The 15,140-nt window shown below is 44.1% G+C and overlaps 1 protein-coding gene across 1 annotated transcript in view; it reads left to right on the forward strand.

Annotated features, from left to right (window-relative positions):
- Window positions 1-15,140, forward strand: part of ABCD2 (ATP binding cassette subfamily D member 2) — a 56,319-nt gene that overhangs the window by 13,608 nt on the left and 27,571 nt on the right. The window contains exons 4-5 of the mRNA XM_028746122.2: window positions 5,771-5,939; window positions 9,164-9,258. Coding sequence (XP_028601955.2) covers window positions 5,771-5,939; window positions 9,164-9,258 — 264 coding nt within the window. The remainder of the gene's footprint in view (window positions 1-5,770; window positions 5,940-9,163; window positions 9,259-15,140) is intronic.

A 15,140-nucleotide genomic window follows, 5' to 3' on the forward strand; every position in this document is an offset into this window, starting at 1 on the left:
GTGGGCTGTGCTAGAATGGAAAATCCTAGTACAGCTCAGCAGGCCTTGAAGCTACTGCTCAGACATAGAATCCTCAAATTGTGAGGTGAATTAGATAACCAAGAGGTTTTTGTTTGTGTGTTTGTTTTGTTTTTTGCCCTCTTGGCATTTGCCTCAGCGGCCGGAAGCGTCCCGGCTGCCATCTTGTCTCGGGCAATGGCGGGGGGGGGGGGGGGAGATAACCAAGAGGGGCGTGTGGTGAATGTGGTAGAAGTCTTTTATAATATTTTAACTAGGATTTATATATTGAAATGTTTGAAGTAAGAATTTGGAATTATTGATTATGAAAAGTATTTTTTTTCCTTCATTTTTTTGTTTCTTTCTTTTATTTTTCGTCTTTCTTCTTCTCTAGTTTGCATTCTGGAAAATTGTGTAGATAAATGTTTTTATGTACGGTTATGTATTGTTTCTATTTATTTTATTTTGTTTTATTTTTTTGTAACCTTTAATCAAATTTAATTTAAAAAAAAAGAATCCTCAAATTGTAGACCTGGATATGACCCTGAGGATAATCTAAGCCAAGCCCCTGCAAGGCAGGAATATGTAGCAGTCCCATACAGGGATTGAAACTGCAGCCTTGGTGTTATCAGCACCATGCTCTAACCACCTGAGCTTATCCAGGCTTCAAAGCATGGGTAGGCAAACTAAGGCCCGGGGGCCGGATCCGGCCCAATCACCTTCTAAATCCGGCCTGCGGACGATCTGGGAATCAGTATGTTTTTACATGAGTAGAATGTGTGCTTTTATTTAAAATGTATCTCTGGGTTATTTGTGGGGCATAGGAATTCTTTCTTTTGCTTTTCCAAAATATAGTCTGGCCCCCCACAAGGTCTGAGGGACAGTGGACTGGCCCTCTGCTAAAAAAGTTTGCTGACCCCTGCTTTAAAGCTTGATCGGCACCAACTTCAGGCTTCACTTTCCTCTGGGATCAGCTGTGATTGGCTGGGAATCTCGGTAGGGTTGCCAATCTCAGCAGATATCTTATGTTAGCAGAGTGTCTGTGGCAGGACCTTTCTGTAATGTTTTAATGTCACTTCCGGTGACGAAGGCAGAGACATCTTCTCCCTACATGAACCCCCAATCCCACCTGTGTTTTAATTGGCACCTAGCAACCTAGCAATCCTGCCAACCTAGCAGTCCTGCCAACCTAGCAGTTCAAAAGCACGTCAAAGTGCAAGTAGATAAATAGGTACCACTCCGGCGGGAAGGTAAACGCTGTTTCCGTGCTCTGCTCTGGTTTGCCAGAAGTGGCTTAGTCATGCTGGCCACATGACCTGGAAGCTGTACGCTGGCTCCCTCGGCCAATAAAGCGAGATGAGTGCCGCAACCCCAGAGTCGGCCACGACTGGACCTAATGGTCAGGGGTCCCTTTACCTTTACCTTTAGGAAGACATAGTGGCAGCTAGTGGAGAAGTCCCAGCCCCTGCTGCTTTAATAGAAAGCACCATGGGGAGGACAGGACAGGAAACCTACTGCTGCCCTCACAAAAGGTGGCATTTTAAGTGTGTGTGTCGCTTTTTAAGATGCTGTTGCTTCTGGCCACTTATTATTAATAATCATCATCATCATTCTTATCCTGCCCATCTGGCTGGGTTGCCCTACCCATGCTTGGCAGCTTCCAACACATATAAAAACAAACCATGTTGGCCTGAATATAAGCCTCACTTTCCCCCCAAATTCCGACCATGGAAAGTTAAAGTGCGGCTTAAATTCGCGACCTTACAAAAATTGGCTTTTACGATATCACTGCTGAAACAGACATACGGTAAAACGGAATGGGTGTGGGTGACTGCGGAGTTTTAAGGGAGTGGCTTATATTCGGGTATTGTCTCCCCCCCAATTTTTTTTTAAAGCTGCGGCTTATATTCGGGTGTGGGTTATTTTTGGGCCAATACGGTAATAAAACATCGAACATTAAAAACCTTCCGATAAAGGGCTGCCTTCAGATGTCTTCTAAAAGTTGCTCTTTACCTCCTTGACATCTGATGGGAGAACATCACTGCTGAGAATAATAATAACAATAATAATAAATTGTTATTTATATCCCGCCCTCCCCAGCCGAAGCCGGGCTCAGGGCGGCTAACAACAATAAAATAAGACAACATTTTAAAATCATTTCATTAAAAAATTACTTCAAATCAAATTGATGGCCCTACCCTCTGCCTGGTTCCCTGCAACTTCAGTTCTTGTAGTGAGGGAGCTGCCAGAAGGCCCTCAGAGCTGGACCTCAGTGTCCAGGCTGAGTGACAGTGGTGGAGATGCTCCTTCAGGAGTAAATGCTGTTTAGGGCCTTAAAGGTCAGCTCCAACACTTTGAATTGTGCTTGGAAACATACTGGGAACCAGCGTAGAGCCTTTAGGCCCAGTGCTATATATGGCCCCTGTGGCTGCTCCCAATCACCAGTCCAGCTGCTGCATTCTGGATTAATTGTAGTTTCCGTGTCCCCTTCAAAGGTAGCCCCATGTAGAGCGCATTGCAGTAGTCCAAGCAGGAGATAACCAGAGCATGTACCACTCTGGCAAGACAGTTAAACACCCCGGCTCCCACCCAAACTGGCAAACCAGTTTGGACACACACAGGTTACCAGCCCCGTTTCAGGGCACAGAGAGCTCAGTACCAGGGATGAAGCCCAAAACTTCTGCCAGCCCTCAGTTAATTTATGGAATTTGCTCTGAGAAGACCTGCTGATGCCCACAAGCTTAGCGGAGTCTGTAACCTGAAGCATATGTAACCTGTAGCGTCTGTAACCTGAGGGACCACTGTACCTTTGAATGCCAGTTGGTGGGAGCAGAAATAGGAGACAAGTATTGCTTCAGGCCTGTGTGGGCTTCCTGGTGGCATATGGTTGGCCACTGTAGGAAATTGAGTTCTGGCCTAAATGGATTTTTGCCTTCATCCATCTTGCTGGTCCAGATGTTTCGGTCTACTTCCTTTCTGCCAGCAGATGGAGACGGCACATTACAGTTTGGGGTTGTCATAATTTGTGGATTGGGAACTCGCCAGCTTTCAGAATCTCTCCCCATCGCACACCCCAGAAATTGGGGTGTGGTTTCCTACGTTTTTGGAAGACAGGCTGAGCCAAGGCCAAAGGCATAGGAAGAATTTCAGCCGCCATCTATAACAGAAGCATCGCGAAAGAATCAGATTAGGGAGTGAGGGCCTGAGTAGAATGAGCCAACATTATTCCGGTGAGGGTGGATGGGATTTGCATTCAAACATTTCCCTACACCCAAAAATCCAGGCAACTTCCACGGCATCATCTTTCATTGGGGTCAAGACACAACTGAATGATTCTGTTTTAAAATTGGTGTGTGTGTGTGGGAGTGCTTCCACATAGATGTTCAGCATTGAATCCGCAGGTTTGGTTCACTCGTGTTTAATGAGGTTTTCACGCAACACTGTCATCTAATCCTTGTCATTCACCATCTGCCCTGTGAGGAGAAATAAGAGGCTGAGGGAAGGAGGCACAGAGAACACCAGGCCTGCTCCAGCCAGACTGCTCCTGTCTCTCTTGGGCAGATGGTAATCCCTTGGGATACTGCGAGGAGGAGCAAGGATGTGCCGGAAGCAGACACCAATAAGGCCTGCTGTAGCAGGACTGTTCCCTCCCCCACAGCCAACTTTAAATGTTATCTCATTTGTTTTAGTCCATAAAAATTGTAAATTGACTTGGATGCCTTAGGCAGAAAGGTGGTAAAGGTAAAGGGACCCCTGACCATTAGGTCCAGTTGTGGCTGACTCTGGGGTTGCGGCGCTCATCTCGCTTTATTGGCCGTGGGAGCCGGCGTACAGCTTCTGGGTCATGTGGCCAGCATGACTAAGCTGCTTCTGGCAAACCAGAGCAGCGGACGGAAACGCCATTTACCTTCCCGCCAGAGTGGTACCTATTTATCTACTTGCACTTTGACATGCTTTCGAACTGCTAGGTTGGCAGGAGCAGGGACCGAGCAACGGGAGCTCACCGCGTCGCGGGGATTCAAACCGCCGACCTCTGATCGGCAACTCCTAGGCTCTTTGGGTGGGCACCCACAGTGCCACCCACGTCCTGGAAAGGTTGTACATAAATACAATTTATTATTATTATTATTATTATTATTATTATTATTATTATTATTATTATTTAATTGTTATTATTTATTTCACTTGAGGAGCTTCTGTCTCTTCTCAGACTGCAAAAAGCAGTGCTTTAAAAAGAGAATGGAGGAATAAAACTGTTTTCACAATGTAGATGCCTGTAGCACTACTTGTCAATCTTTTTGAAATAGTGGGGTTTAGACATGGGCAGGAACGGATCAGGAAGGGAATTTATCTCCTCTTAACACCCATTCATTATAACCCTTGTGGTGGGTACCATTTTATGACCCCATTTTTGTTTTGTTAAAGTCAATCTTTCAGTTATCGCTCAAATGCTTTTCTAGTTAGAGAGAGATGTGTAAGGTCATAGCGCTATGGAATGTGTGTTGTGCAGCAGTATAGGATTAGAGCAGCATGTTTTTGTAGCGCTGGACATCTCTCTTCGTTTTCTTTTAAAGCCAGAAAAATCCTACAGCCATATTTAATGATCGATTGCAAAATAAAAGCAGGGATGTAAAATGGTTACAGTGGATGCATGCTGTACACCTACAGCAGCAATGGCATGTCCAGAACATTGCAGGACGTAGACATAAAAAAATCACAGTATGCTTGAAAGTGTGTGCAATAGTCGTCTGAATGTTGTTGTGTTTGACCTGATATGTGAGCATGCATGAGTGTGTGTGCATGCACACATGCATGTAGATCAGGAGTCAACAAACTTTTTCAGCAGCGTTCTGGTCCACTGTCCCTCAGACCTTGTGGGGGGCCGGACTATATTTTGAAAAAAACATGAATGAATTCCTATGCCCTACAAATAACCCAGAGATGCATTTTAAATAAAAGGACATATTCTACAAACGTAAAAACATGCTGATTCCCAGACTGTCCGCAGGCCGGATTTAGAAGGCGATTGGGCCGGATCCAGCTCCCGGGCCTTCGTTTGCCTACCCATGATGTAGATGAATTGGGGAGGCCACAACAGACCATTAATCCAGTTTTCGTTCACATGCAAAATTCCTCCTTCAAATAACATCTCAAGCAAATGTTTCTGGGATGGAAGGGGGGGAATAAATTGGTAAACAGGCATCAAACCCTACGTTTAAATCAAACAGTGGGGTGTCCTGACACTTGCCTAGCATTTAATGTTTACAAGTGCATCTGAAAGTGTGTCTTTGACAGGCAAGCAGGAGCGCATTAGGCCTAGAGTTGCTTTCTGTATCAGTCACCAGATGCTGGTTGAAGCCAAGTGAACAGTGTTGCCTTTCTCTAAGAAGTTGGCAGCAGAAATGAAAAAGAGAAGTACTTATTCTTTCCTTGAGGTTGTTGTTTATTGGTCCACAAATCACAGGCAACTTAAAACTGCTGAAGTTTCTCCTGCCCCAGCCATCCAGTGATTTTCAGGTGGTGATGTCATCATCATAACCTACAACTGCTAAGAAGCTGGATTTCTATAGGAAGCTCCTATCTTTAGGAAGAAATATCTGAATGCCCATCAAAATTGGATTCATTGCTTTCATGGAATCATCTTGTTCCCCTGGAATAACAGAACACAATGCACATTACACGGCGTTATACTTGGCAGAGTAAAAGCACGTGCTACAGTAATTCGTCGGCACAGTTCTGTTTTTAATCTTTGCAATCGTTTATCGTTTTGCAGGTCACAGAGTTAGCAGGCTACACAGCTCGTGTGTACAACATGTTTTCAGTCTTCGATGAAGTGAAGAGGGGCATTTACAAAAGGACAGCTGTTTCTCAAGAATGTGAAAGCAACAATAAGAAAAGAGATAAAACAGAGCAACATATCGACGGCCCATTGGAAATCAAGGGTAATGAATGATGCATATTTAATTTTTTTAAAAAGATTCCTCTTTAAAAGCTTGCAATTTGAAATTGAAACCCTGGGCCAGCTATTTAAACAAAACTATCCACTTAATTCGTTCCCTTTGCCTAGAATAATAGATCCTGGTACCTTCTGGTCCCAGCTATGCAATTTCCACATCCAACTCTTGACTTTTATAAACTGTTTTCTGTGAGATGCTAAAGGCCGTGCATTTAATAATAATAATAATAATAATAATAATAATAATAATAGCAACATGGTACCTGGTTCCTGTGGCTGCAGCATTTCAGATGGAAGGTGACATACCTGAACACTCCACCACTTCAAAATCCCCCTGCACATGGAAACATAGTATGTCAGGAAGATAATTCTAGTTTAGTATTCTGCATGAGAGAATGAAAAATGTGGCAGTGCATTACAAACTTTCACTTTTCCACCTTGGTGCAATCCCAGGAATTGTATCAGTAAATTTGCATGAAGGTCTTTTGCTAATGGAATTCCAATATTTTCATTCAGCTCTCCCTTTCTCTGCTTTCCTCTTCATGCCTCTTACTTCTCATGGGACGCCATGCTGCTTGCCCTCCAGTAGCCCTCTCTAAAGAAATTTTTGTAACTCTTCATCTAATACTTATTTTTTTTCCTGGCTTATCCAGAAAACTTCCCTCCCCATTATCTCCCTCCTCTTTAACAAACCTTAGTAAATACTCTTTCCTTGTTCATTGCTTCCAATGCATACTCTTTCCCCCCCACAGCTGATTTCTGACCGCCCCTCATTCTGTCTATTAACATGTATATTATTTTGGGGGTCATCTTGTTCGCAGGATTGTTAAATGATGGCTTTTAAGGTGCTGCCTTAAATATGTATTGAATTCCACAGCATGCTAGCATGTTGTGAAATAGGGTAGGATTGGAGGACTTACTCAGACTAAGAGAACTTGTTGTTGTTTAGACTTTTAGTCGTGTCCGACTCTTCGTGACCCCATGGACCAGAGGCACTCTGTCTTCCACTGCCTCCCGCAGTTTGGTCAACCTCATGCTGGTAGCTTCGAGAACACTGTCCAGCCATCTTGTCCTCTGTTATCCCCTTCTCCTTGTGCCTCCATCTTTCCCAACATCAGGGTCTTTTCCAGGGAGTCTTCTCTTCTCAGGAGGTGGCCAAAGTATTGGAGCCTCAGCTTCAGAATCTGTCCTTCCAGTGAGCACTCAGGGCTGATTTCCTTCAGAATGGATAGGTTTGATCTTCTTGCAGTCCATGGGACTCTCAAGAGTCTCCTCCAGCACCATAATTCAAAAGCATCAATTCTTCGGCGATCAGCCTTCTTTATGGTCCAGCTCTCACTTCCATACATCACTACTGGGAAAACCACAGCTTTAACTATACGGACCTTTGTTGGCAAGGTGATGTCTCTGCGTTTTAAAATGCTGTCTAGGTTTGTCATCACTTTTCTTCCAAGAAGCAGGCGTCTTTTAATTTCATGACTGCTGTCACCATCTGCAGTGATCATGGAGCCCAAGAAAGTAAAATCTCTCACTGCCTTCATTTCTTCCCCTTCTATTTGCCAGGAGGTGATGGGACCAGTGGCCATGATCTTAGTTTTTTTGATGTTGAGCTTCAGACCATATTTTGCGCTCTCCTCTTTCACCCTCATTAAGTGGTTCTTTAAGAGAACTTACTGAAAAGTAATTTCTGGTTCTGCAGTGAGGTTTCAAATCGTGTGCACTTTTCTAAATTGTAACCACATTTTTTGGTTAAGTTTTGTGTTCTGAGGATAGTACTCCCAGCTCTCTTTCGAAGTCCATGAGTTGAAAATTACAACCTTTTTATGTAGGATGGAGACTGTAAAGGAGACAATCTCGACTTTAGATATTTCTAACTACTTCTCAGATAGGTATTTTACCCTATACCATTATGTCTCCTTCACTTCTCATGATCAAAAGTGTGTAATAAATCAGTTATATAGCCCACTACTGTATTTATTGTAATCTACAATTATAGTGGCATACAACAATGGGGGTTAGGGAAGGTCATTCTATAAATACATTGTCAAAAGTGTGGCTATAGTATGCTGCTACTGCTTTAGTCGTTCCCTGGTTACAAATCTGGATTATTTAAAAGCATATCTGAACTCTTGTTAATCTTCAGAGAAATGCTGCCAGACTTTATAATGAATCTATTGTTTATTTTACATTAGGAACAATAGTTGAATAGTTTTCAACTATTTGGAACAGTTTTAAGTCTTTGAGAAAAGGTATTTCATTCATTCAGTGATACATTCTTGCGATGAAGAAGGGTTTCAGTATTTAGGTTAGACATGTGGATTCATATAGGTTTTTAAAAAAGTCAAATGGCTTCGCCTTTGTTATTACTTTCTGAACAGTTTCTGCTCATCTGTAGCGAAGCGTGCTTTGGATATCGAAATACGATGCTAAATCAGTGAATTCAGATGCTAGAGGCTGGTTTCAGTGTAATGTTTAAGATCAGATTCACGGAAGCAGCTGTGATACTCCTGTTTAGCATTAGGTAAGGCAGTGCCCTTCACATCCAGCCAAAAGGAGACAGGCTAACCTTTCTGTGGCCCAACACACAACACCGTATTCCAGCTAATGTCTGGAAAGAGCGTTCCTGCTCCATCTGCTGGGACTTAAAAGAAATAACCATGCAGTGTGCTTTAATGCTGTTTAATCACCCCTAATACCATTCATTCTCCCTAATGCTAAGTGAAGGTGAAGCCAAGGAGTGCTTTGCAGACTTAGAAGATTCTGAAAGGAGAAGGGTGGGTTCAGAAGTTGTGCTGTAGCCTAGGGCTTGCCGATCAGAAGGTCGGCGGTTCGAATCCCCGCGACGGGGTGAGCTCCCGTTGCTCGGTCCCTGCTCCTGCCAACCTAGCAGTTCGAAAGCACATCAAAGTGCAAGTAGATAAATAGGTACCACTCTGGCGGGAAGGTAAACCTCGTTTCCATACCCTTCTCTGGTTCACCAGAAGCGGCTTAGTCATGTTGGCCACATGACCTGGAAGCTGTACGCCAGCTCCCTCGGTCAGTAAAGCGAGATGAGCGCCGCAACCCCAGAGTCGTTCGCGACTGGACCCTAACGGTCAGGGGTCCGTCGCATGAATAAGCCCTCCCAAGACTGACAGCTTTTTGTCTGTCTACCTGTACATGTGCGTGCTTCACTAACATGTAATTTTTGTTTGTTTGTTTTACTTGTAGGAAGAGTAATAGATGTTGATCATGGAATTATCTGTGAAAACGTTCCTATCATTACCCCAAATGGCGATGTGGTGGCGTCAAGGCTAAACTTCAAAGTAAGACAATGTGCAAGAATCTTCCGACCGTGGCCACCATAGTTAGCACAAATGCAGCATGCAATTCATGTACCTTCTGTTAATTAATTGGACAACGATATAGAAAAGGGGGAATCAAGCTAAGCAGACATAGTGACTCAACGCTAGAAGCAGATGCTTACAGTTTCTCTGACTTTAGTAAACAGGGAGACAGGATTCCCCTTCTCATGCTGTGGCCCACACATCAGGGAACCAGGCAGAGGGCCTTCTCGGTAGTGGCACCCGCCCTGTGGAACGCCCTTCCAGCAGATGTCAAAGCCATAAACAACTACCTGACATTCAGAAGACATCTTAAGGCAGCCCTGTTCAGGGAAGTTTTTAACGTGTGATATTTTACTGTATTTTTGTTTTTTATGGAAGCCGCCCAGAGTTGCTGGGGAGGCCCAGCCAGATGGGCGGGGTATAAATAATAAATTATTATTATTAAATTATTATATTAAATCAATGTGCAGAGGAAAACAGGCATCTATTGGTCTTTGCCCCTGTCCATTGCAGAGATCATGAGAAAAGACTAGACATGCATGTAAACTATTACACATCTAGGAACAGTACTTGTAGTAAGGAGCCCTGGCCATGTATACAGGCCCTGTGTAAGTACAGTCCTTTTTCTTGTTCCACCCAATGAGTGGATCATAGAAGCATATAGCCGGAAGGGACAGCAAGGGTCATCTAGTCCAACCCCCTGGAAAGCAAAAAACTGTTGCCCAACGTGGGGCTCAAACCCCTCACCCTGAGATTAAGAGTGCCGTGCTATACTGACTAGATAGATAAACCTTATTTGCATTAGCCAACGGCCGTAGCAACATAAAACAAGCAATATGTACAATTAAAAAACAACAGCCATGGATAAAAAGGACCATCAAATGACCAAGACCATCGTTCAAATAGTGGCCCTTAATCTCATTGCACCCTCGATAAACCTAGCAACCTTTGCTGTTGTCTGATCATTCTGATCTGATAACAGGAAGAACAGTGTGGCCTCAGATGGGCGGCCTGGGATGTTAAGTAGGAGTGAGGTGAAGATCTCATTCCTCAGGTCTTTATAAAGGGGACAGGACAGGAGAACATGAGCCACTGTTTCCAGATTGCCATCTCCACGGGGGCAGAGTCGCTTCTCAGTTGGAATCCTTCGGTATCTGCCCTCAAGTACGGCAGAGGGCATCACATCCAATCTGGCCAATGTGAAGGCAAGTCTGTATTTTGGAATGGTTAATTTATACAAATATGGTGCCAGGGAGTCAAACTGGGGGGGGGGGGGGCAGCGCTTCTTCATATTGGCCAGATTGTTCTGTTGCTCCAAGTCCTTCAGACGCTGTTCAATTAGTGATTTCAGCTATACTGACTAAACTATTGGGAATGGGGTGACTGGCACACAGGCCATTAGCTTAAGGACAGGGCCAGTTGCTCCAGTTCTGCCACCCTCAATCCATTGATTTAAATGTGTGGACTGGGATGTGCAAAGAGGGCTAGACAGTGAGGATGGCCTTTTTGCATTATCATGCCGTTTCCAGGTTAATAATGACAGCTGGAACGCTCAGAGCACCTAAGAGCTCCTCTTGGGTTCCATTGCTACTGTTAGATGTCCTTTCTTTGCTTCCTAAGTAGACAAGTAGTGCGGCTTCTTGCCTTAAAAACATTATCAAGTCAAGAAAAGAGTATTAAAGTTGAGTGAGTGCTCTACTGCTGAGACAAGCTTGAGACTTCAGAATCCGTGATGCTGAGGGCGAGGAAGGTGGAAAGCATGCTTGATAGCTGGCTGGAAGTATTAACAGAACCTACTGGGTTTGGTTTTTGGATTTTGTTTTTAGTTACTGAAATGAATTTTAACTAGCTTGTGTATACTTCTTTAATCTATCCCATCCTTCTGGGCTGGTTGATAGCATACATTCCATACATATATTATTTCTCAGCACACTTAAAACACACAGATTCCCCCAAAGAATCTGCGGAAGGATTGTTTGTGCTGGGAACTGTAGCTCTGTTGAGGGGTGAACTAGAGTTCCCAGGATTCAGGTGGGCGTGTGGGTGTGCCTGATGTGGATGTGACCCCTTCACTTAGCTTTACAGTAAGAAGTTAGTTTTTCTTCGCTTTCATCCAGGCACCTTTACTGAGAACTAATAATAATAATAATAATAATAATAATAATAATAGTAGTAGTAGTAGTATTTGTACCCTGCCCATCTGACTGAGTTCCCCCAGCCACTTTGGGCAGCAGCTTCCAACATATATAAAAACGTAATAAAACATTAAACATTTAAAAACTTCCCCATACAGGGCTGCCTTCAGATGTCTTCTAATGGTTGTATAGTTACTTATCTCCTTGACATCTGATGGGAGGGCGTTCCACAGGCTGGACACCACTACCTAGAAGGCAAGTGGCCAGATTCTACATAAGGCAAGGTGTCAGCCTCTACTTTACACAGTAATTGCAAAAAACAAAACACTATGGGGATTTCCCCCATATACTGTGGGAGATGAAATGTGTTCTGAAATTCTCAGTTCTCCAAAAGTGTTAATAGCAGGGGTCAGCAACCTTTTATAGCCGTGGGCCGGTCTACCGTCCCTCGGACCATGTGGGGGGCCAGACTATATTTTGAAGGGGGGGAAAATGAACAAATTCCTATGCCCCACAAATAACCCAGAGATGCATTTTAAATAAAAGCACATAATCTACTCATGGGACGCTGGTGGCGCTGTGGGTTAAACCACTGAGCCTAGGACTTGTCGATCAGAAGGTCGGCGGTTCGAATCCCCGTGACGGGGTGAGCTCCCGTTGCTCAGTCCCTGCTCCTGCCAACCTAGCAGTTTGAAAGCACATCAAAGTGCAAGTAGATAAATGGGTACTGCTCTGGTGGGAAGGTAAATGGCATTTCTGTGTGCTGCTCTGGTTCGCCAGAAGCGGCTTAGTCATGCTGGCCACATGACCCGGAAGCTGTCTGCGGACAAACGCCGGTTCCCTCGGCCAATAAAGCGAGATGAGCGCTGCAGCCCCAGAGTCGGTCACGACTGGACCTAATGGTCAGGGGTCCCCTTTACTTTACTTTACTTTATTCTACTCATGTAAAATCACCAGGCATGCCCCACAAATAACCCAGAGATGCATTTTAAATAAAAGGACACATTCTACTCATGTAAAAACATGCTGATTCCCGGACTGTCCGCGGGCCGGATTGAGAAGGCGATTGGGCAGTATCTTGCCCCGGGCCTTAGGTTAGTGACCCCTGGTTAATAGCGTAGCGCATCTAAAGAGATTGGGCCCTGAGATTCATGATCTGTCTTTTTGCAGTCTGTAAACAAGGATTGTATATCAGTAAACTGATCCTGTTCCTCTTAAAAGTCGGTAGGAGCCTTCGGGATTTGAAGCACGGCTCATTTCCAGCCGAAGCTCTCCTTGAGTTTTAAGGAACTAAGCAAATGTGCAGGCTACGAAATTGCAAACTCCAGAGCAGAATCTAAAAAAATAATTAAATTAGGACATGGTCAGTAGGGAGGGAATTTATCTTTGTGCTTCTGTGTTCTTGGTGCTGTTTCCTGATCCTGACACATAAGTGCTTCAGCGCAGATGTGCACCCAAGAGTTTCTCTGGCATTCCCATTCATTTTAATACATCATCTGCACGCATTAATTTCTGCGTGTTGTGTAGTTCCATCCGCTGAGTTGAAGCAGGACCCACCTGAGCAGAGGACACCATAAATGGCAGAGTATCAGCAATGGAATTGGACTATGTGGTTTTCCAGATAGCCCATAATTTTCCCTTGAGGATCCTTTCAGGGGCTTCCTCCACAGTAAAGAATAGAAGCATATAACCTCTCTCCCTACATATGAATATATCCATGTGATATCATTGTTCCTCGCTGCTTCCTCATTGGGTGGATAGCCCATTTCCAGATAGCCCATAATTTTCCCTTGAGGATCCTTTCAGGGGCTTCCTCCACAGTAAAGAATAGAAGCATATAACCTCTCTCCCTACATATGAATATATCCATGTGATATCATTGTTCCTCGCTGCTTCCTCATTGGGTGGTGGGGTGAGTTATATGTGATGATGATGATGGTGGTGGTGGTGAACCCACTACTTCACCAAGTGGATAGCATTGCATGGCTTCATATGCAAATCAGCTGTTGGCCCATTGATGTGATAAACTTTTCCAGCCACATTAATTGGCTGAGAGCTGATCATGTAGATGCCATGAGCCAGCAATACCGTATTTTCCGCTCTATAAGACGCACCCGACCATAAGACGCACCTAGTTTTTAGAGGAGGAAAACAAGAAAGCAACGCAAAGCCTCTTGAGCGAAGAGACAGGAGCGCTCCGGCTGCATTCAAGAGGCTTTGCGTGGCTATCGCTGAAGCCAGAAGAGCAAGAGGGATTGGTGCGCACCCATTCCCCTTGCTCTTCTGGCTTCTGGGATAGCTGCACAGCCTGCATTCGCTCCATAACACACACACACATTTCCCCTTACTTTTTAGGAGGGGAAAAGTGCGTCTTATAGAGCGAAAAATACGGTGCTTTATACCTGGCGAATTAGTAGGTACATCTTTATTCCTAGAACTTTCAGTGCTAGGAAATACAGTGGTACCTCGGGTTACATACGCTTCAGGTTATATACGCTTCAGGTTACAGACTCTGCTAACCCAGAAATAGTGCTTCAGGTTAAGAACTTTGCTTCAGGATGAGAACAGAAATTGTGCTCTGGCGGCATGGTGGCAGCAGGAGGCCCCATTGGCTAAAGTGGTGCTTCAGGTTAAGAACAGTTTCAGGTTAAGTACGGACCTCCGGAACGAATTAAGTACTTAACCCGAGGTACCACTGTAAACACCAGGAAATCTTTCACACTCCCCCCCCACAGAACATCTTAGTGGGGAATTCTCAGTAGGGAATGTGTGCTAATATTGCAACCATGTGGCTAGGGCTGGTCGCGTTGGGTCTTCCTCGCCTGCTCAGCACTTCCCTAGGAATCATAGATTTGTAGAATTGCAGAGTTGGAAGGGACCATGAGGATCAGCCAGACCAACCCCTTGCAATATAGGAATCTTTCAGCCAATGTGGGGCTCAAACCCACAACCTTGAGATTAAGAGTCTCCTGCTCTACCGACTGTGCTATTCCTCATTTGGCAGTAGGGGAATATATATCAGGTGGGAATAACCCAAGCAATTGGCAGTACCACACAATGATAACGTTTTACACACAATGGTATGAGATTGTGGCATAGGGTATCAGTTCCCACTTCTCTCTGTGTGTGTGTGTAATTAGTTTTTTTGGGGGGGAGAAGGGGGCGTCTCATACTTTATTAGCACTATAACGTTTATGATTGTTGTAACTATACATGGTCTCTTTAAAAAGAGACACTTTCTAAGCGCAGAAGGGGTAAAAATTCTGGCGAAAAAATTCCATGTTTATATATAGCTTTACTTCCTCCGCTCTGATATTCATTTAGCTCTAAATATAATCATATGCATTTTCACTAACGACAAATTGCTGACATAGAATGAGATCCTAGATTTCCCATATTAATCTCAGTGCATAAAGACCGCAAAACTCAACACATTGTGGAAAGCCAATGTTACAATTTTGACCTTAGTGTGGTCAAGTCACCCGAGGAAAGGTTTTGTCCTAAAACTGTAGGCCCAGTCCAATAAATATTGGGACTCTCGTTGATTATGGCACATGTTGCATGGGCGTGTTTTTCACACACCTATTTTTGCAGAAGCCAAATGTTCCTACTTAGTAAAAAATAAACTGCAGTTAGTTTATAGCCAATAGAGGAAGCACATGGGAATAAAACACAAGCTCTGAACTATATATATGAAGCCACTGTTCTTGGTTATGGTAAATGGGA

This window comes from Podarcis muralis, chromosome 10, assembly GCF_964188315.1.
Source record: "Podarcis muralis chromosome 10, rPodMur119.hap1.1, whole genome shotgun sequence".
In the NCBI taxonomy this organism is placed as follows: Eukaryota; Metazoa; Chordata; class Lepidosauria; order Squamata; family Lacertidae; genus Podarcis; species Podarcis muralis.